Source organism: Tympanuchus pallidicinctus, unplaced genomic scaffold (assembly GCF_026119805.1).
Source record: "Tympanuchus pallidicinctus isolate F22 unplaced genomic scaffold, pur_lepc_1.0 scaffold8, whole genome shotgun sequence".
Classification (NCBI taxonomy): domain Eukaryota; kingdom Metazoa; phylum Chordata; class Aves; order Galliformes; family Phasianidae; genus Tympanuchus; species Tympanuchus pallidicinctus.
Genome location: NW_026294802.1, coordinates 11,630,907 through 11,652,416, shown reverse-complemented (window position 1 = coordinate 11,652,416; position 21,510 = coordinate 11,630,907). Strand labels below are relative to the sequence as shown.

The 21,510-nt window shown below is 40.1% G+C and overlaps 1 protein-coding gene across 5 annotated transcripts in view; it reads left to right on the top strand.

Annotated features, from left to right (window-relative positions):
- LARGE1 (LARGE xylosyl- and glucuronyltransferase 1) overlaps positions 1 to 21,510 on the top strand; it is a 278,243-nt gene that overhangs the window by 231,674 nt on the left and 25,059 nt on the right. For all 5 annotated transcript variants that reach the window (XM_052667466.1, XM_052667467.1, XM_052667468.1 and 2 more), the window contains 3 exons: positions 718 to 830; positions 2,314 to 2,439; positions 12,379 to 12,534. In XM_052667466.1, the coding sequence (XP_052523426.1) occupies positions 718 to 830; positions 2,314 to 2,439; positions 12,379 to 12,534 (395 nt within the window). The remainder of the gene's footprint in view (positions 1 to 717; positions 831 to 2,313; positions 2,440 to 12,378; positions 12,535 to 21,510) is intronic.

Below are 21,510 nucleotides of genomic sequence, written 5' to 3'. Positions count from 1 at the left end.
AGGAACTCATTTAAACAAAGGGATTTTGCAGGAAACAGATCTCTGGTCAGTGTGAAGATGGCAGAAATGAGCTCATACTAGATAAATCAGAATTTTCTTTACCTACTCCCTGGCAGGTGGTGATTTCACAGAATACCCTCTTAGAGCCTGTAGCTTCTCAGATCAAATGGGGAGTATCACTTCTCACTGAAGGGATGTCCATTTCTTTTTTTTTTTTTTTTTTTTTTTTTTTTTACAGCACTGTCTAATTCCCTTTGGAATGACAAAGCTGGCATGAAGTTAACGTCCATCATGTGAATCACCTATACAGGTTCATTTTGTCAGGAGTAGTCCCAGTGCTAATTACATCATAATGAAATCAGGCTTTAGCAGTTAAGAAGACTGATAGAAATATGACATCCTTCTCTCATTCCTCTCGCATTTCATTACTCTGGCTACTTTGTCTTCTAAAAGTCTGTGTAACCTAGCATTTCTTTGTACACCATTTCTCTGCTGCCTCAAGGATTCAAGATAACTTTTCCTTCATTATGTATTGAAACATGAAGAATTTTTTTTTAGTTCTGTGTTGGTATAGAGTGAAGTCTGCAGTCTGCACAGATAGAACCCTGCTCTTGTCCTTGTTTTAACTGCCATGAGGAACACATACATAAATGGAAATAGCTTTGACTGGAATATGGTATCCTGTCCTCTCTTGTTCTCTGCACTGTTTTCTTTCAGGGGTTATCTTGCTCCTTCTGGATAAGTTACGGAAGATGAAATGGGAGCAGATGTGGAGACTCACAGCCGAGAGGGAGTTAATGAGCATGCTGTCCACTTCACTGGCTGACCAGGTGAGTGGGGCATTGCAAAGTGGTGGTGTGACCATGGCTACTCCATGGGTTGCTGTTGAAGGTATAAAGGGGACAGGAGATGAGGTATGGGAAAAGGAGAGAAAAATATTGTGCCTGCAGTCACCATTTGTTGAATGATTGTTCCAGGGAAAATGTGGAGGAGAAGAATAGAGATTTACTCATAAGGTTTCTCATACTATAGTGACATTTTTACCTCCTGTACACTGATGATTCATAAGATGGACAATTGGGGTTTTCAAGCTTTAATTTTCCTTTCTTCTTTCTTTGACGTAAAACCCTCCAGACATTAGAAGCCCAGACATACTATGTCTTTTCCTACTGGTTTTGTCTAAGCAGATTGTAGTTCTGATAGTCTCTAGATATTTCTTTACTGTTTCTGGCAGATGAGTCCCATAGGTCTTTAATGTACTCCTGGCCATAACACCCCTGTGAAGGAAAAAGTGCTGCTGTCACCTTGCCATAAATGAGAAGCTGAGGCTGAGAGAAGAAATAGCACACCTACACACAGAAATGCGTATTTACTCTCTTTGTGCTTCCTGCCAACTCCACATATTAAATCCAGAAGCCCTGTTAATGTAGTGCTGGACCTGTACCAATAAGTCCCACTCAGCAGCTTGAATATTTTAACTCAATACAGCGTCATATGTAGATATTTCTACTGCTTCTGAGCTACATCTGCTCATGATCAGTCACTGCTAAGTAGGCATTGTGCTTATTGTACACACAGAGATATATGTATGTTTACAATATCCCTACAGGTTGATCAGAAAAAGCTAGTGAAGTTCATGCAAATGATTCCTGTGATTTCATTGTGTTTTCAGTCAGGTCCTGAATCACCAGTATCTGTATAGCTAATATGTTTTTGGGGCTGAATTTCACAGAAAGGACCAAGGTTGTTTACATCCCAACCTAATGCTTAACTACAAGATTGCCATTGTGTCTTTTCTTCTCCAGCTAGATAGCTGCATAAAATGGTCCTTTTGGCACACATTATTCTGCAGGTCTTTCCTACATGCCTTTTCAGTCAAATACGTGGAATAGTTGTTGCAACAATAAAGGATTAGCTAAAATCCCACATAATAATTCTTACTGAATCAGTGACACCTCCAGGATCACTTTCATTCCCTTTATGTGATACAGTACTCACTAACAGCAGGCAGTTTGACATTTATGGTGTATTACACTCCCTAGTGACTAGAAGAGGAGCCATGTCTCTTGCTTGCAGTACACAGTACATGTACTGAAAACTTTGCTGGAGTCCAGAGAGAGCTTGTTCCTCTAGTTCAGATCTACCTGTCACCGCTTAGGTTGATAGCATGTTTCAAGGAAAAAGAATCATGAGGTAGGTTTTACATGACCACTTGCATTTCTGTCTATGTGGGGGAGAAAGTCAGTTCAGAGGGAACAACCACCTTACTGTAAAAACAACATACACAACTTTTTCTTGGTTTCTTTCTACTAGGATATCTTCAATGCAGTCATCAAACAAAACCCCTTCCTTGTCTACCAGCTTCCCTGTTTCTGGAATGTGCAGCTGTCTGATCACACCCGTTCCGAGCAGTGCTACAGAGATGTGTCTGACCTGAAGGTATGTTTTACAAGAGTTTGGATGGGTGGGATCGTTCAGAATATAGAATAAAGAACACCACTGTGATGGAAAGACAAAGCCTTTCATGGAAGAGAAACAAGAATATACAGCTTATGAGGGCACCCAAACAAGGATGGTAATCGTCACCTTAGCTTTGTGAGTTTTGAATGCCTAGAATAGTAAAGGTTGGATGCTACTTCAGGGTTTTGTAAGTTGTAGAGTGATCACTCCACACCCTGTGGAGTGACAGCAGAAGTGTTCAATATGAACTCCAGATACTGGATGAATACAGAGAAGCAATCTCCCTGGACACACTAATTCCAAAAGCTGGACTTTCCAAGAGACAAAAGATATACCCTGTGGTGTAATTGGCCTATCAAAGATAGTTATTACTGTCTGAGTTTCATAGATAAAGTCAGTCATTTATTATTGTATGGCCCACAGAAGACAGTTTTTAAAAGTAGATTGGTATATTAATCAGTAAATGTTTTATGATTGGTCTTTGTAGGTCAGGATTGACATAGAGACTTAAAGCTTTGTGATCTAATGCCTTGTAACAAGATGGTGATCGAAATCCTAATCCTATGCTCATGTTCCGAATCATGTATGGGAGCAACTGCCAGGTGTATAACATCAATTGCTTGAAATGAAAGAAGAGAGATGTGTTGGCAGTGAAAACATTTTCTGAAAGATGTTTTAGAAAAATGCACTTCCTTTATGGGAGTTGCACAGTATTTTTCTGTGAATTAGGGTCTTAAATTAAATAATATAATTATCTGTGACAGCCAGAGTGGAGTTTAGCACCAGGTTAAGATGCATACATTTACATTAGAAAAAGATATTGACACTAATTACTAAGGCCTGGTTCAATTGCTTAATGCAGTTTGAGTCACCATAGATATTCTTCCATCTCTGTGGGACTGGCAGATACAGCACAGGCATACAAGAGACAGAAGTCCTTCTGGCAAAGCAGCTGTTAGACAGGCAGGATAATCATAAGGTGCTTCTGTGTTACTAGACATTTGTATGGAGGCAATTGAACTGTGCTATCCATCAAGGTTGTTGGAGAGTGCTTCAGCTCACCTCAGTGTAGCCATCTGATCATTAATGAGGCAAATCACTCTTTAGACTTCAGTGATTGTATTGACTAATTCCCATCAGCTGTGGGACATCCAGCTCATGTGTAACATTTACATGTAATCTTTTAACAAAAGTTTATTAAAAATAAAGTGAATCCTTTCTTCATTATTAAGAAAATTGTTTACCGATACAATTTAGGCTTGGTTGTTTATTTACTGTATTTATTTATTGTATCACACTATCAGTTCCATTGCAGCATAGGCAGTGAAGTCTGAGATGCAAAATATCCTCTGCTGGCCTGAGTTACTTAACTCAGCAAGGGGTGCAGACACACAAGCAATTTCTTCAGCTGAATTGAACTTATTCACACCACTGAAATTAGTCATATCCTGTAAGTGCTGTGCTGAATTGAGGCTAAAATTCTTTGCTTTAGGAGAGAGGTAGAGCCTTTTGTAATGCATGCAAGTCCCACTGATTTCAGTGAAGCTGTCCCCATACTCAGCTGTTATAAAAGTGGCCATCAGTCGGTACTGTTCAACTGTGATATGCATTTTTTTATGGTATGAAGAACTTTAAGGTTGTGAATTTGCATTATGAAATTTAATAGATTTCTAGTTCTAAAACAAATTGGGCTGTTTTGGTATGCAGTCTTCTCAAATAAACAACAAATGTCTTTAGTCCACGTTAGAAAATGTGCTCTTAATGTCAGCAAATTTAATCAGTTTCCACAGTATTGATTCTAAATAGCATGACACAATGTATTTGGCACATCTTGTATTTCACGGTGAGTCTGCAGTTGAAAACAAGGTAGGAAAAACCTCCAGAGGAAGAGAGAGAGAAAGACAGATTGTAAAGTCTGTACTTGAGGATTAAGAAGAATAGCGTAGGAAAGACGGAAATGCAGGGAGAGGTTTGTATTCTAAGGCAAAACTGGCCCAGTCAAGTATTCTTCAATCAGATCAGGCCCTATTCCTCATGTCAGACTGAAAAGGCACTCATTTAATTCCATCTGTTCTCAAAGCCCATGGGATTCAAGGATTTGTCTTCTGCACACAGCATTGTGTTAAATAAACTTGGACCCCCAGGGCTGGCTCTTCAAGTGCACACACTCTTCCTTGCTGCTACACAAACCAGGCTGGCCAGCATGCTTTTTAGAGGTCTATGAAGCACTTGAATATTTCATGGTATATAAAGAGAATTCCAGTCATTTTTTTTCTTTCTTTTAAGATAGTCTTTATTAAGCTGAATCAGTATCAATTTTAACTTCTTTTTTTAAATTCTCTTATGTTCGTGAAGGTCAGATGTTCGACTACTGCTGAACTCTACTTTCTTGCTGCAGTTCGGCAGCATATACAAATCTGGAAGAACTTGCATGTGGAAGTCTTTCAGAGGAGGCATAAGAGGAACAGAAATTGCTAATCAAGTTTTGCATTGTTAGCAATGACTAATTTAAAATCCATCTAAATCAACATTAAAATCAGATCACTTTAGTATTTTTGTTTGTCTAAATGCTTCTTTACCTCCTTTGTCACACTGTATAGTTCTAGACAGTGTACTATATACAAACAGGCTGAAATCTGTGGGCTTTGTTCTTCTGTCTGTCACATAAAGAACCACAACTTATATGAAAAAAAAAAGGAATTATGCATTTAGAAACGTTCCTTTCTTCTCTCTGAGGGCAGGCACCCGTTTGAAGTTGCTTTGCTTCAGTGTGTGGCAACCCTCCCCACAGCAGGGGATTGGAACTAGATGATCTTTGATGGCCCTTCTAACCCAAATCATTCTATGACTGTATGAATAGAAAACAAGAGGAGGTTAAGAAGAAACAGGTGTCATTTAATTCTTCTTGCCATGCAAGCCAGCTTCAGTCTCTGAAGGTCAGAGATGTCTGGTTTTGCATGGTATTTGTTACGCCCTGGGAGAAACACTTCGGAGTTGCTATTGAAGACTGGCCAAAAGATACGTGTAGGCATCCACTGTCAATGTTACCTCATTTATCTCAGCTCCTCACTTGGTCTGCAGTAGCCCACAGTGCCAATGGACAAACACGTGCACGGCTGGACAGCAGCAATCTGTCCGGAACTGAGTTTCATTTATGCATTACTTTTTCTGGATTGGCCCATCTTTGCTTTCCTTTCTGATTAATAGTTTTTTCCTGTCTGTAAGGAAATCTCAATTACTGTGATTTGGCACAAACCAAATAGCAAGAAAAATCCTATGAAAGACGGTAATGAATTGTGATGCCTCTGACAATGAATCATGACCTCATTGAATGAGTCAGTCATCAAGTCTGGTTGTCAAGGATACAGATGCAGATACACACACATAACGGGGTAATTCGCAATCACAAAAATTGGAGGCTGGGAGTATATTAAATTATTAGAATTTACTCCCCGCAAGATAGGTAAGTGCTTTAAATCCTGTTGATTGCTTTTGAAGACAGTTTTAAACACAACTGATAACGAATTAGCAGGTAGATATAAAATTAACCTCATAAATGCCCCTCTCTGAAAGTATTTCATATGATTTACTGTGCCTTTTCTGGGTACATATGCTGTACTAGAGCAACTTTATGACATTGCCTACAAAACTTTACACAGTTTCTTGTCCATAACCCAAATACATCACTTCTGATCTGCCTCAAACGTGACCTATTGCACCTCCCTATGTTCCAGTCTCTGAGCCACCCCCCATGCTGTCCAAGCACCTCAGCACTGATCTGCAGCAGCTCTGGCATTCTGCTGTCTTGCACCTTTTAATGCCAGCCAAGAAAGAGCTACACTGAGAGGAGCAAAGGGCCAAGAGGGGTAAATAGCCATCCTTTGTATGAACACTGTAGTCAGTAGAGTGATTCTGCTCTGCCAAACAAGGAGCACTGGCATACTGTGGAAGTACGTTTAAGGTGTTGCTGCAGTCAGGAGGCCTTTTATTAAGCATCGTTACAGGCACTGGAGGGAGAGCTGCAAACTCTTTGAGGACAAACTGAGAATTCTGAAAAGTATAATGCAAGGACAGTGCTTCTCAGGCAGCTTAGGCAGAAAGCCAGAAGGCAAAAAGTAATCCCTGGGACCATGGAAAGCAAATCAGGCAGGACAGGGATTTGAATCCCGCATCTGAAAACAGTGCCTACATCTCTGGGTTGCTGCTCAAAAATGAGTCTCTTCTATTTCTGTACTTTGGATATATCACTTTGGGAACCTCTGAAACCTCCCTGATGACATTTCTGTGAAGCATTTGACACTTTGTGGAAATATTATGTTGGAATTTTTGTGTGTGTGTGTTTTTTTGGTTTGTTTTTTGTTTGTTTCTTTTAAAATACAATGTTAATTTCCGATAAAAACACAGTTTAGCATTTCCAGGCATCTCTACTCCAGGCATTGGTTTAATAGGTATTGCTTGTTTGCAGTGTGGCTTGGGGCACATTCAAACAAAACTTTTCAACAGTGCGTACCTGAAAGAAAAACCTATTGAGACAGTATTACAGTGATATATATAAGTGTCTGTACTATGCAGAATTGCTTATCACTTCTGTTGATTTCAGTGGGAACTGTCTGGCTGCCTAAAAAAAGAATCTAGTTTTTGAGCAGGAAAGCCTTCCATCTACAGAAATCTCTTTTACTTATTTACCTAAATGGCAATGTGCTTGTGGGCTTAATTAATATCTATTCAGCACTTTGCAAAAATAAACCTCTTCAGGCTTAAATTTAGGCTTAATTTATTCTTTCTTTTCCCCCTTCAGCCTGGAAGGTAGGTACAAAGCTGGGGAAGGGCAGAGAAGGATATCTTGTGTTCTCTGGTGTCCTAAGAGCTGAAGAAGAGTATCAAGATCTGTCTTTGGATAAAAAAATGGAAGGGATTGTTATTGAGGAAACGTTTGGCCAAATATTTCTTTTTTAGATAGATGATGCTATGAGGGGAAAATGGATAAAGAACATTATAGAAATAATGTTACATTGAGACTTATAGTCAATTCTTTGAATGTCAGATTGGAAAAGTTTGATGTCTCCGAAGAGAATAATGTGTCTGGAGAGTAAGGAATTTTTGCTGGGATTTCTTTGTTCAGTATATTTCAGTGCAGATAACTGACCTTGGAGCCTTCTCCTGTACTCTGTCATTGCATACCACCCCCAGTTATTTTCCATCTCGGATCCCACTGGCAGTCTATGAGACAGCAATTGCATCATCATTTGAATGCTTTGAATCAGAACCTGGTAATAAATGGGAACTACCAGTTCAGCTTTGTGTTTTTCACTAGGTAACAAATGGATGGAAGTGTTCCAGAGACTGGCTAAGTGAAATCAGTGAATGGTAACAGTTGTTGATTAACTAGTATTATATGAGTGGAAATGTAGATAGTGCCAAGTTGCTTAATGACAACTAACCAACTGTTAAATAGAAGTGGAACTTTAAGGTCTGATCTCTCAGTACTTAAATAGCTAAATGAAGATTAAAGAGTGTATTTTTCTTAGTTACTAGAGGCCTTGATCAGGGTAGGAAGGATGCACAGGACAGCCTGAGGGCTAGCGCAGTGCTTGAATTGTCCAGCCAGATAGTGGCAGGGGCATTTCACATGTTCCAGGTGCAGTTTTCTCTGTAAGCCAACAGAGGTTTGGAATAGCTTGGAAACTAAGAGGGAAAACAGAAGAAGAAATAAATGCAGCATTACTGTGTTATTTGGTCTTAGAAAGAGGATGTTGTAGTAATGAGATTTTTAGTTTCTAGATTCACTTTCTCTTTTTAATGTTGGGATAACACTTACTCTGTCTGCAAATAAAGTGGATTCCTAGTTCGATTCTTTTTCTTCTGATTTCCCCGTAGTCTCTTTCAAACTGATTTTTTTTTTCTTCAATCAATTCACTGTTTCCTGCTGTAAAGTTTCTAACGTAACGACCTCAGCTTTACCTGAGCAGGCTGTTGTCTTTATCATGTCACTGATACCTGTGACAGCCCAACCAAGGATGTCTTGGCCTGTACAACTTGTGGTGTGGCTGATTGTATGGTGGACCAAACCTGACAGCTACAGATAGAGCTCAAGGTTATTTTGTGAGCTGACAGCAAAAAAAAAAAAAAAAAAAAAAAAAAAAAGAGAGAACATGGCCTTCAAATGTATTATTATATATCAATAGCTAAGAATATTATTACCTTCTGGAACCTGCTGTTCTTTTCGTGCTTTCATATAAGACATAATGTTTCTCTAATCAGATTACATTTGAGTAGTAGCCTGCTCTTTTACTAAACTTGTTTTCTGGTTTTTCTACCTCAGGTCATCCAGATGGTTGCATAGTTCCTTCATGTTCTTTAGCTGCATTGACATATTCTGTCTTTCTTGATTAAAAAATCTGCTTTTCTGGGCAGTCATCAGCTCCATTCAGCTTCCTTCCGTTCACTCCAAGCTCCCCTGACATCTGTACACATGTGACATCCTGACACTTTTCAAATCTGATCAGATCTGAACCACCAGCTAGGCCCCTGACACTTAGCAGATTTTGCACACGCAACAGACTTGGAAGCAGAGCAGCGAACAGACTCTGCACTGACAACTGTGATTGTCTGGCTTTGACATCATCCCCCACGCAGCTTGGTAGAGGCATCAACATTGGAACTTGGCTATGATTTGACATGGTACGTAGTGATGGGAAATGTGTGCAGCACTGGGGAGCCTGTCCCAGAACATGAGGGCTGCTCCGAAAGTAATCCCTCCTATGTTTTGATGTTGGCCCACAATTCCAGATGCAGATGTTGGTGGTATGGCAGTAGAGGCTGAACTTTTCCAACAGTATTCCATTATGTTTTGTTGCCATTTGACAGATGGCAGCTGAGGGGCAGTCTGACAGAATGGTGTCTGACAGGGAAATCCATACGGAGCAAAGGTGTATCACTGAATCCCTCCATGGGGAAAAAGTGGCACTCACTGATGTTCATCGATGCTTGCTGAATGTTTATGGAGATCAAACAGTGCATGAGAGCACAGTGAGGGCTGAGTGGTGCATTTCAGCAGTGGCAGCAGTGACAGTGGGTCACCTCCACTTGTGCAGATTGTTACAAGCGAGGCACGCAGGCTCTTGTTCATCGCCGGTGAAGATGCATAGCTAATTGTGTGGCTGTTGAAAACTAGTGTTTTGTAACTGAGAATTTGTTCTATCAAATAGTGTTATTGTGCTCTTTGTACCCGTTGTAGTTTCCATGGAAATAAATAGGAGGTGTTACTTTTCAGAGTGACCTATTTAGTTATTGAGTTTATCATCATTAGCTCTTTCTGTGCTCTCAATCTCTGGTGAGAGTGGTTGGAGAGCTCAACAGGGCCATAGGGTGCTCATGAAGACAACCCAAAGAAAACTCTTATAAACTGTAAGTTTAAAAGGGAGAATAGACCGAAGATTATCTTAGCAAGCATTTTAGTTCATTTTCTAGCTTTTCAATGTTATTTAATCCACTCCTGAAGAGGTGCAAGTTACCAGCAGACTGACAATTTCCTTTCAAGGTTTGTTTGAAAAAGTAAATCCTACTACTGTGCAAAACTGTCTAGCAGCCCATATAGGTTACGGGCTATAGGTTCATTCGGTCCTATGCTTACATTTTCCTGTTTCCCCGAAGTAGGATTCAATCACTGAGATTTTTTGCATACGTTGTGTGTGTTTTGCTGCATTTAAATATTGAATATTTAAAGTTCTTTTCAAAGAAGAGAGGTTTTGAACATGTCACCATGACTTTATGCCTTATCCCAGCATGCTAGTTAAAGCTCATTTCGTTTCTGTATTGTTCACAAACATTGCAGCAGAATAGTTGACAATTAAGGTACAATTTTGAGTGTACTTACAAATGTAAAAGTAGCAAAGAACATAGCATTACCTGAGAAATATATCTATACCAAGTATATTTTGTCCATATTTACATGTTGATGCATTGGTGGTAGGTGGATGATTGGACTACATGATCTTAGAGATCTATTCCAACCTTAATTATTCTATGATTCTATGATCATGATCTTGATTGAACATGTTCTTAGAATAAATTGATGTGCCTGTTTCTGAAACAGTGTTGTTTCCCTATCATTTCCTTTCTGTTACTGTATGTATTGCATCCTAACAACTTCAGTAGTGAAATCCTAGGAAGGGATCAAGCTTTCTGCATTGGGAAAAATTTTCATTTGTGTTGGCTGTGTAGAGGAGAGCGCTGTGAGTTGTTTTTCTTTGTGTTACAAATACTCGGTAGAGAGGCTGTCTTATTTGCTGAAGTCAGTGCAGGCAGAATTCAGGTGACGTCCTTTTCTTTCCTCCTGCGGATCACTCGTTCAGAAGCAGAGAGAGTGTTTTAAGAGGGCTCCCTGCTCCTGCCGAGCTGTTTTGCTGATACTAAGGGGAGCATGCTCACCTGCTTGGGGCTGCTGTGTGCTTCTGTGCACACTGCCTCCCACAGCTGTGATGCACAGAGCAGAGCTGACCACCCCGCGGCTCTGTGGCTGTGTGAGTGATGCGGTGCCTCCATGCAATTAACTTAATGCGTTCAGAGAACCTCCAGAACTCCTCACTTGGAAATGTTCCCGAGGGAGATGGGTTTTTTTAATCTCTTTAGAAGTCATAGGAATAAAACTGAATACAAAGCACTTGCTTGGTTGTTTTTTGTTTTTTTTTTGTGGGTTTTGTTTGTTGTGTGTTTTGTTGTTGTTTTTTTTTTCCCTTATGCCTAAAATACAGCCTCTATAAAATGAAAACATTCCTTCAAGGTACTTTTGGCTCGTTCATAGTTTTTCCTTAGGGTCCCATTTTTGTTCGCACTGTCAGAGCGCGCTGCAAAGTTGCCTGGTTGTAAATGGGAATTGAAGCCTTTATGTCAGCATTAGAGTTAAAACTAGGCCAGTGTGAGTGTCATCTCCCATTAAAAGAGCTTAAATACATGCTGGAAATAGGAATTCCAAGGGTGAAGCATTGTACTGCACCACTATATTATATGATGCAACTGAGATCAGCCTTGTTTAAATCAAGCAGTGGCGAGAAGGAAATCAGATTAGATTCAGTCCTTTTTGAAGGATGTACATGCATGCAGGAATTCATCTGAGGCTTTTTCTCCTCAGTATCTAATGACAGAAGAGCTTACCTGACCTGAAACAGTGAATCAGTTAGTCATATGGAAATCTGAGATTAATATTTAATACCAAAATCCACGTGTCCCTGTTCAAAGAGTCTCTTTCCTCTCTACCAGGTTTGTGGTAGACCTGTGACAGAGTTCATGCCATGCTGCATCATAACCTATACTGTACCCCAATTCATTTGTACAGGTTGTCATATGGAGAGCTCAAAAGAGAATCATCAAAATGTGGTAAAGCCTTCATGCTGAAAAGACATTGTGGCTGAGGGAACTGGGATTTTTCAGTCTGGTGAAGAGGAGACTCAGGGGAGATCTTTTTGCTCTCTATAGTGATGTGAAAGGAGGTTATAGCGAGATGTGGGTTGGCCTCTTCTCCTAGGTAACTGTGATAGGATGAGAAGGAATGGCTTAAAGTTGTGCCAGGGGAGGTTCGATTTGGAGATTAGGAACAATTTCTTCTCAGGAGTGGTGCAGCGTAGGCACTGGCTGTCTGGGGAGGTGGTGAAGTCACTGTCCCTGGAGGTGTTCAAGAAACATGTGGATGTGGCACTGAGAGACATGGTCTAGACTAGTATCAGGCATGACTAGATGGTTGGACTAGATGATCTTTGTGGTCTTTCCAACCATAATGATTGTATGATTCTGTGTTTCTGTGATGTAGTTTTGGGGTTGTTCTTTGATTTTAAGTGGGCTCTAAACTAAACGCACAAAAACCATCGGCAATGCCAATTTGTATTCTAACAGCAGGCTGCATTTTCTCTTTTTCTTTCTGAGGTGATTCACTGGAACTCACCAAAGAAGCTGCGGGTGAAAAACAAGCACGTGGAGTTTTTCCGCAACCTCTACCTGACATTCCTGGAATACGATGGGAACTTGCTGAGACGGGAACTCTTTGGCTGTCCCAGCGAGGCAGATGTTAACAGTGAAAACGTAAGTGGCACGTTGAGGGCTTGAAAGTTGTAAAGAGAGTTTCATACGTAGCACAGGGTACGTGAAAATCTGGAGAATTGGCTGTGGGAGGTAGGGACTCGGGAGAATTGAGGTCAATGCTCAGATTCCAAGAGTGATGCTGTGCAAATCATTTAATCTCTCTGTGCCTCAGTCCCTTCCCTGTAAAACTGTCATATTAATCTTGCCTTTCCTCTGTTGTTTTTGTTTTGGTGGTATTTTTGGCTGCCTTTTTTTTTTTTAAATCCCCATCAAAGCTAAGTTCACAAATTGAAAATGAGGATTTGGACTCTTAATTCTATTAGGCAATTCTGCAAATCTCATCCTTAGACCTAAAACTTTCCAAGAGAAAGGATTGTTTCTTGCTGTGTTTGTTCAGCGTAAGACAATGTTGACTTTGGCTAGTAGATACTAATGCACAAATAATGAAGAGAAAATGAAAATATCAGGACTGCTAGGTTAGGTCTATGAGTTTTTGCTGTACTGTAAATTGTAGAATGAGTTAATACTTCAGGGTACGCATAGGCAGTGAGACTAGTGAGTTCTTTCTGCCCCAAATCTAACAAAGCACAGCAGCACTTAAGTGTATCTGCATAAAATTTGCAATCAGAACCTTTCAGATGAAACAAATCCTTTGAAAATGGTTGAAATCAAGGATGTTTACATACAGATGTTCTTAAGTATGTGTGTGCCTTAGTACATATAGTTCCAGTATAAAAAACTGTTATTTGAAACACTTATACACAGATGCATATGAACTCCTTGTGTATGATGTGGTCTGTGGAGATTTCTAGACCTAGTATCAATTTTGACTATGTAGCTGAAATACAAAAAAAACCTGTATCATTTTATATTATCTTAAAGGAAAAAAAATACATAATTATCTAAAAAGTTAAAAATTCTCTATATAAAAATCAATAAAGCAAAGTCACTATCATGGACGCATTAGCAGTTCGGAGATAATTAGCGATGTAGAATCATTGAAGCTCCATTTTGCCTGTGACCACAGGAGATGCCAGTCTTAGTTTTCTGTTGGTAGCACTCAGAGATTGGATGGATCTATTTTAGCCTAAGGCAAGGCTTCCCAGATACTCATTCAGCCTTCCCTCAGTCTTCTGAAAGAGGTGGGAAAATGATAAAAAATCTGGAGATAAACATTAACTCAAGGAGACTGAAACAGACAAAAGAGAGAAAGTGCACAGCAAGAGTGAAAACACATAGAAAGAAAATCCTCTGCAAGAGTGAGAGGCTTTTAGAGAATCAAGTGAACTGAATGTAATAAAAGATCACTAAGAGGCTGATGGCCAGAGACATCAGGATACAGTAGATGGAGTAGAGGGTTGGAAAAGGGGAGTGAGACGTTGAAAATAAAGACAATAAAACAAAACACATCTTCATCATGTTTTAAGTATGCAGGTTCAAATTATTCTGAATTTGCAGTTGTGTGTGTTGGAAGAGCAAGAATTCAGTCACAGATTTGTTGCTGTATTTTCCAGAGCTCTGTAAGTCCTTAAACATAGAATCATAGCATGGCTTGGGTTGGAAGGGCCCTAAAAGCACCCAGTACCAACTCCTCTGTCGTGGGTAGGGCTGCCACCCACCAGATCAGACTGCCCAAGGCCCCATCCAACTGAACCTTGAACACCTCCAGGGATGGGGCATCCACAGGTCATCTAGACAGCCTGTGTCAGTACCTTACCACCCTCTAAGTAAAGAATTTCTTCCTAACATCTAATCTAAATTTCCCCTCTTTTACTTGAAAGCCATTCCCCATTATCTTATTGTTTTCTGTTCAAAATGTCAATTCCTCTCCTGCTTATAAGCTTCCGTCAAGTACTGGAAGGCCAAACTGAAGTTTTCCCAGAACCTTCTCTTCTCAGACTGAAAAAACCCAGCTCCTTCAGACCTTCATCATAGGAGAGGTGCTCCAGCACTTCTGATCATCTTCATGGTCCTACGCTGGACCCTTTCCAACAAACTCAAGCATGTCATCAACCACATAGACTTGTACATGCTCAGTCTCATGAGGTGGTCTCAGACTTCCTTCACTCTTACAGTGGAAGGTATTTTGCTCTCCCGACTCCTGCCTGGAGATTCAGGTACATAAGAAATACGAGAAGCCTGACTGCCACTGAAGACTCAGGCAAAGAGGTTGTTGTGTACCTTAGCCTTTCGATGTGAACTGTAGCCAGTTCTCTCTTCTCATTTTTTCAGGGGATTACACAGTCCTTGGTCTGTCTCTTCTGACCAATATATCTATAGAGTCCCTTCTTGTTATTTTACACATCCCTTACCAAGTTTCTTTCTGTCTTCACCTTGACTTCCCTGACCCATCTCTGCATGTCCAGACAGTATCACTAGATTCTTTCCAGGATGCCCACCCCTGCTTCCACTTTATTCCAGATAATAAATTGTTGGGGAGCGATGCACACTGAATGTAAGTTCTTACTGCTGGAAATGGCTGTTAAAAAGTTTAAAATGGCTCATTTTACTGAAGTTGTATCTGGTTGACAGACACTGGAAATGACTAACTCTTCAATCCTATTTCTTATTCAAGACAAGTAAAATGCAATATGGTGTATGGTATGGCTTCTGTCTGAATAGGAAATGTAATTCATTCTTCCTCTTATAAATAAAAAAAAAAAAAAAAAAAAAAGAGGAGGATACTGGAAAAGATTGAGCTAGACGCACAAAAATATATGAGTCCTAACTTGCCAAGAGACACCAAAAAGTTAACAGCCTTCTATCAAAACAATGAGATATAGAAAATACCTAACTTTGGATAGCTTAAGAATAGTCACTTAGGAGAATACGTTGTTTTTAATCAGTTGCCCTTGATGTAAGCCCAGCTCAAAACTTGTCAATTTCCTTTTTTTTTTGTAGAATACAAAAAGCAAGTTTTGGCTCTGATGTTATGAGACCCTAAGAACAAGATTATCATGAAAACTTCTCTCTCCCTCTCTCTCACTCTGCTGTAGTACACACAGTGTCAGAGGTGTCCTATTAAAATACAGTGCATTCCCATGATGTATAGCAGGACAGTGCTCAGACGCAGAGCATCATGTAAGGTGAGCAGGGAGCCACTGTTTGTCATTCCTCCTGGAACAAGGACTAGGGGACATGAAGTGGAAATAGCAAGTATCAGGTTCAAAACAAAGCAAGCTATTTCACCCAAGATGCAGTGAAGCTTTGAACAGGAAGTAATGTTGCTAAAAATACACCTGAATTCAAAAAGTGATTGTGGAAACAAAATCAGTCAGGAGCTGTTCGGCTTTGATGCAGGAAATTCTTACACCCAAGTGCAGGACTGGAGGAATGTTCTGAGAAAGCATCACCATACACACACACTGCCTTTGTACTCCTCTCCAGGCAGCATGGCAGGAGACAGGATTCTGGGCTAGGTGTGGGCTACCTTTAGCCTGACAAGATGCAGATGTAGGGTTAGGACTCCTAAGAATTTATTTTTAAAAAAAAAAAGGCTGTAATTCTTGCAAAAGAAATATGCTTAAGGTAGGAATTGTTATTTATGTTGTAGCTGTTATTTTTTTCTTTCTTCTCCAAATTGAAGCTAGCAACCTCAAAAGACACTGGGCTTTATTGTGCTAAGCATAGTATAAGTGTAAGCATTTGGGGCTGGAGCTCAGTGATCCTTAAGGTCCCTTCCAACCTAAGCCAAACTACAGTACTATGAAAAGTTGCTCCTTCATTTGGCTATGCTTCTCTGTGCTGTGAACCAGTGGTCAGAATGCTGAAATGCCTCTGCCAGTTTTATAATCAGAGAGAATTACTTAAGCACTAAATCCACTGAGCCCTGCTGTGGAAGAAGCAGTGGCTTGTTAGGAGGCTGTCACTCAGAATCTGACTGTGGCAGAATGTACCCTTAAGGTCTTGTTCCAATATGCCAGCCATTGCAGCTCTGCAGTTTAATATTTGTAATGATGTTTTATTTAGAGTGCAACCTGTAATTAAGGAATCTCATTTGTAATGCAAATATCTGGAAAATGTAAAAAGAAATGTGACAGTGGGCACCACTGGGCTGATTCTGTTGCTCTAAGGCCCTTTACACATAACTCTAAGGCCCCTTTACACTTCCCATCAGTACTGAGACGGCCTTAAAATGAGTGTAAATTATGTACCTTCCCTTTTTAAAGACTCTTTACAATGTCAGGGAGATGTAAAGAGGTATTAGTTGAAAAGGTAATCAGACATTACATTAATCTGTCACTCTTTCCGTGGCTGTGTGCATGCATGTATGCTTGTATATACACGTCTGTATGTATTAATATAGATTAGTACTTTTTTTCTTTTTCTTTTTCTTTTTTTTTTAATATTTCCTAAGGAAATATAGTGTCACACATTGAATTTTTAGATGTCTAAAATCAGTCTTTGGATCCCACACATCACAGCACTGATCTAATTGGGCGCTGATCTTCAGCTGCACCAAGCTGCACTGTTAGTAGGTTCCAAAAAGTTGCCAAAAAGTCGCAAATAGGAACGAACAGAACAGATAGAGCTTTGAAAATGAAATATTGGAGGCAAAGAAATACAAATTCAAAAACGGAGAGACTCGAGTCATTTTTCTGTTTATATAAAAAGAGTTATATGTATGTCTATGTGTACATACATATTTTATCCTTTCACTGAAATAGTGAAGCTGAAAGGTGCTGTGTGTTTCAGGGACACACTGCAGACGGGGGCCTGGCACGTGCTCCTCTCTGCAGAGCATCACTCTGAATCCCCTTCATTCAGTGTGTGCTAACATGGGATTACACAGAGCTGGCTCTTCTCTGCAAACTGGTATTACATTCACCTCTTTGCCTTGTATGCAGATTCTGGATGGGAAATTCAAATGTGAAATTCAGATTATGAACCAAATCCTCCTGTAAACACTGCCAATGACTCCAGTGGCCTTTGAAGTGGGTCCTCAGCCATTCCGTTCTGCATCTTCCGTGCTATTTCCCCTTCTTAGCCCTTTTTTACTTTGATGCAAGGGAGAAGATTTTAGGGAAACCCTCTAAATTAAATGTTTTCTATTGGCTTTTAATGTAAAGCACAGCACATCATTCTAAAGAACTTACCACAGCATCTAAAGTACTTCAATGTGATCTTCTGCCTGCTATCTCTGTAGTTGTGCTATGAGATACATACTGTAAGCCTGATTTTAGCACAGGCACACACACTCAACCTTTTAGCATTCTCATAAAACTCGTTTCCTGCAGACAGCTTCTCACCAGGTGCTTCTGCCACAGCATTAAATCTGAAGGTTGAATGAGGTGCCCCCCATTACTGAAGCCTGTGTCCTGATCCAAAACCTAGAGCAAGATCAGTGGGAGTCTTATCACTGATTTCACTCACTTTTGGAGAAAAAGAGTAGATTATCCTTAGAGAAGACTTTAAAAAAAATGATAATAATGAAGATTTGCTCCAGATTTCCTCCACTTTTTCATTTTTTTCATTCAGCAGCACAAAGGGACAGCATAAAAATTCTTATTCTCCCTGAAAACACTTGCTTAGGTGTATCAGTATTTCCTAAATGTCTTCTAACTTACTTACTTTTTTGTATGAAACCACTGATTCTTAATAGTAGCAAATGGCTCTGCATGCAATCCAGTAATATCCATCAGAAGAGCAGGAGATTGATGTGCTACGTAGTTTAAACTCAACAATGTGCCACATAATTTACACTCAACTAATAAATTTAGTGGTTTCTGAATGTCTAAAAAGGGCACATAAAGTGAGCTTCCAGGCCAGTAATTGGGTGCTGAACTTAAAATCAGACTCCTGCTGTTCCAAAGGCTGACTTTGTTCCTGCAGTATTTCTGCCTACTGCATCATTTGTAGGACTGGCATATAAAGGTACTGTTTTGTCGTGTCATAGCCTTTCTCTAGTAATAACAGGTGGTTTATGGCAGTTTTGACAGGAAATCCTAACTTGCCCAGCTGTGTTGTTTCTATTATTAAAACTGTTGTTATTATTAAATGCTGAGCTGGTAGCACATCCTTCTAGCTGCCTGAAACTTCCCGTTATACTGCTTTCAGCTGCTTACAGTATTGCTAGATGGGGGAATTGTGAACTATGTTTTTTTTTTTGACGCGCTTTTATGTCTCCCTTTTCCTTCTCCCAGTTTTTAAAGAGAAGCATGGGGAAAAGCATTGGGGGTTGCACAAAGTGCAAGTTCAGATGACTTCTTCATGGAACTACTCCATAGTTCAGAGAAAGAGCTGACATTTAGCAAGAGTGAACTTGGGGCCAAGAATGTGTCTTTTGCCAGGCTGCTGAAAATTTATGCAAATTATAGGGCTGAAAAATCCCCCTATAATATACGCACTCTCAGTTGTGCTTTGTTTGCTAAGTAGGAGGCTAAGATCTCTGGAGACTCCTTTGGAACATGCATGGATATGTCTGATCAGATTATAAATTTGTCACTGCTACAGAACAATGCAGTACACTGCAAGTGAGGGACCAGAATGAAGATGGGCATATTCTGTGTTTCTTTCAGAACACTTAGGATCAGGTTTTACCAAACAGTAGAGCTAAGAGCAGAAACCAGTGTGATCTCTGTTCTGAGAGAGATCCATTAACCTCACTGCTGTCCAGGCAATATGGAGGAGGAAAAAAAAATAACTTTCACTTGTAAAAGGTTAAAATTCAGGTCAGAGGATCCTGTTGTGAGATATTGGCACAGGCTGCCCAGAGAAGCTGTGGGTGCCCCATCCCTGTGGGCGTTCAAGGCTAGGTTGGATGGGGCCCTGGACTGCCTGGGTGGGCTGGGTGGGCTTTAAGGGTCTTTCCAACCTGAGCCATTTTGGGATTCTAGGATTCCATGAAAGGCTTAAAGAGTAGATTTACTGTAGACAGTAGTTCTGAGAGGGAGTACCAGGGACAGGAAGAGAAAAGGAGTGATGTGTGCCTCCAGGTGCAGTTTGCTGTCAAATTACTTGAACAAGGACTGTAGGGCTACAAGCAGGGCTGATATAGAATACATTTTGGAGCTTACCATAGAAGAAGAGGAGTCTGAGGAAACGTGAGACCAGCCTGTCAAGGCACTGTGGTGCAAGGGAGGGCTATAAACAGCTCTGCCAAGAATGGGTGTTGGGGACCTGGAGAAGAGAAATTCAGAGAACTACCCAGAGCTCACAGCTGCAGCTGAGAATACACAAAACTGTAGTTTGCATATGCCTAATTGTCATGTTATGCATGCCAGGAATTCTTTTGGTTCATGGGATCATTCATAGTAAAGGTAAGCCATTACTTCTGTTTAGCAATAAGATTGTCTACTTTATTTATTTGACAGCAAAATTCTTGTTAGGTAGGCTTGCTCAGACACTATACTTCTCTTTGTCCTAAGCACAGCTGTGTTTAATAGAAGGCTGAATTTGCCCCATAGCAAATGGTACAAAGTTTTATGACATGGGAAGAATAAAGGTTTCATTGACATGGGATTAGTCAGGTTTTTATTACTAATTACCGGAGAAGCCAGAAGTACTTTATGTAGGTCATCCCAAACAATGCTCAGTAAGTGCTTTTTCCTCCTTACATCATCGTCTGTTTTTGTTGTTGTTGTTGTTTATGCCATGCTAAAGGCAACAACTAATTCATGCACTTTAAAAGTGCTAAATGTTGCAACACAAATTTCCTACTGGTGGGAACTGGGGCAGCTACACAGGAGGAAATGAAACTGCTGCATTTTATAGCAAGATTGTAGTTTCATCCTTAGCTGGTGTTATTTTTCATCTCTCAGTGGCTAAGCTGAGCTGATTTTCTGCTGTGAATTTTAACTGCACACACCTGGGAGAAGGAAAGATGATCTGAAAGTTAAAAGTTTTCATCTAAGCAGCTCAGTTTCCTGTTGTGTTAGCATGATATTTACTGAGTTACTTAAGCCTCATGTATTCTCACCTCACCTTACCCTCTCTTATGAAAGAAAGAAGTCTGCATGAGGGGATTCATTCTCTTCCCGAAGTCTAAATAGCCTTCCACACACGAAACATTTTTTGTTCAGCTTTTTCTTGAGCATCAGTAATCCCAAAGAAAATATTTCTGATCCTGGATGTTGAATTGGTCTAATTTGGGATGAAGTCCTTTAAGTTTTGGTGGGAAGTGAATTATTTCTGTGACATGAAAAAATGAAGCTTATCACTGATGCATTTTCACCAGGAGTAACTCGTTTGTTGGTGAAAGATATGTGCTGTGTGCCATGTATCATATGAGCCTACCGTCTGCCATGCAGAGGAAGCACCACCTCAACTCAAACAAGCACATTAGGCAGTTGGACTTAGTAAATGGTGAGGATTCGTGTTGGAGTTGAAAGCCTTCTGGCCTGAGATCTGATCCTCTGCCACAGCTGGTTGCCTCTTTGCTCTGGCCTCATGTATGCCATGGTGCTCTCTGTGTGCTGCCATTTTTATGTCAGAAACAAGTAACATCATGTGCTAATGAAAGCACTTGCTGTTTTCCTCTATGATATTTCCTTAGAGAACATCTACTGCATATAGCCTGAAAAGAATATCGCCTTTCTACCACAAGAATGTTTCCTTGGGGTGAAACTTCTCACATGCTCAGTGGCAAGTAGCCTTCACATTGAAAATCTTGTAGAAAGAATGAAACTCATGCTAAGCAGGAACTTGCTTTTGAAAAAATGCATGCTGTTACTCTAAGAATGAAAAGTCTTCATTATATTAGGCATTTTCTTGCACGTATAATGGAGAGACTCATAATCGGTATGCCATCTTTTTATCAAATCCAGCTGACATTAAGATCCTTATTTTGATGGCACACAGTGTTTAAATAAGTGTCTGTTTGCATAGATCTGTCAGATCGCCATTATAAGCCCATTTTTTCATGAATGTATAATGTGGGAGGAAATCTTAAAGCAAGCTATGAGGTTTTTGTCCATAAAGAATGGATCCACACAATATACATGTTGTAGGTAAGATTGTATCAGTGGAGAAATGTTA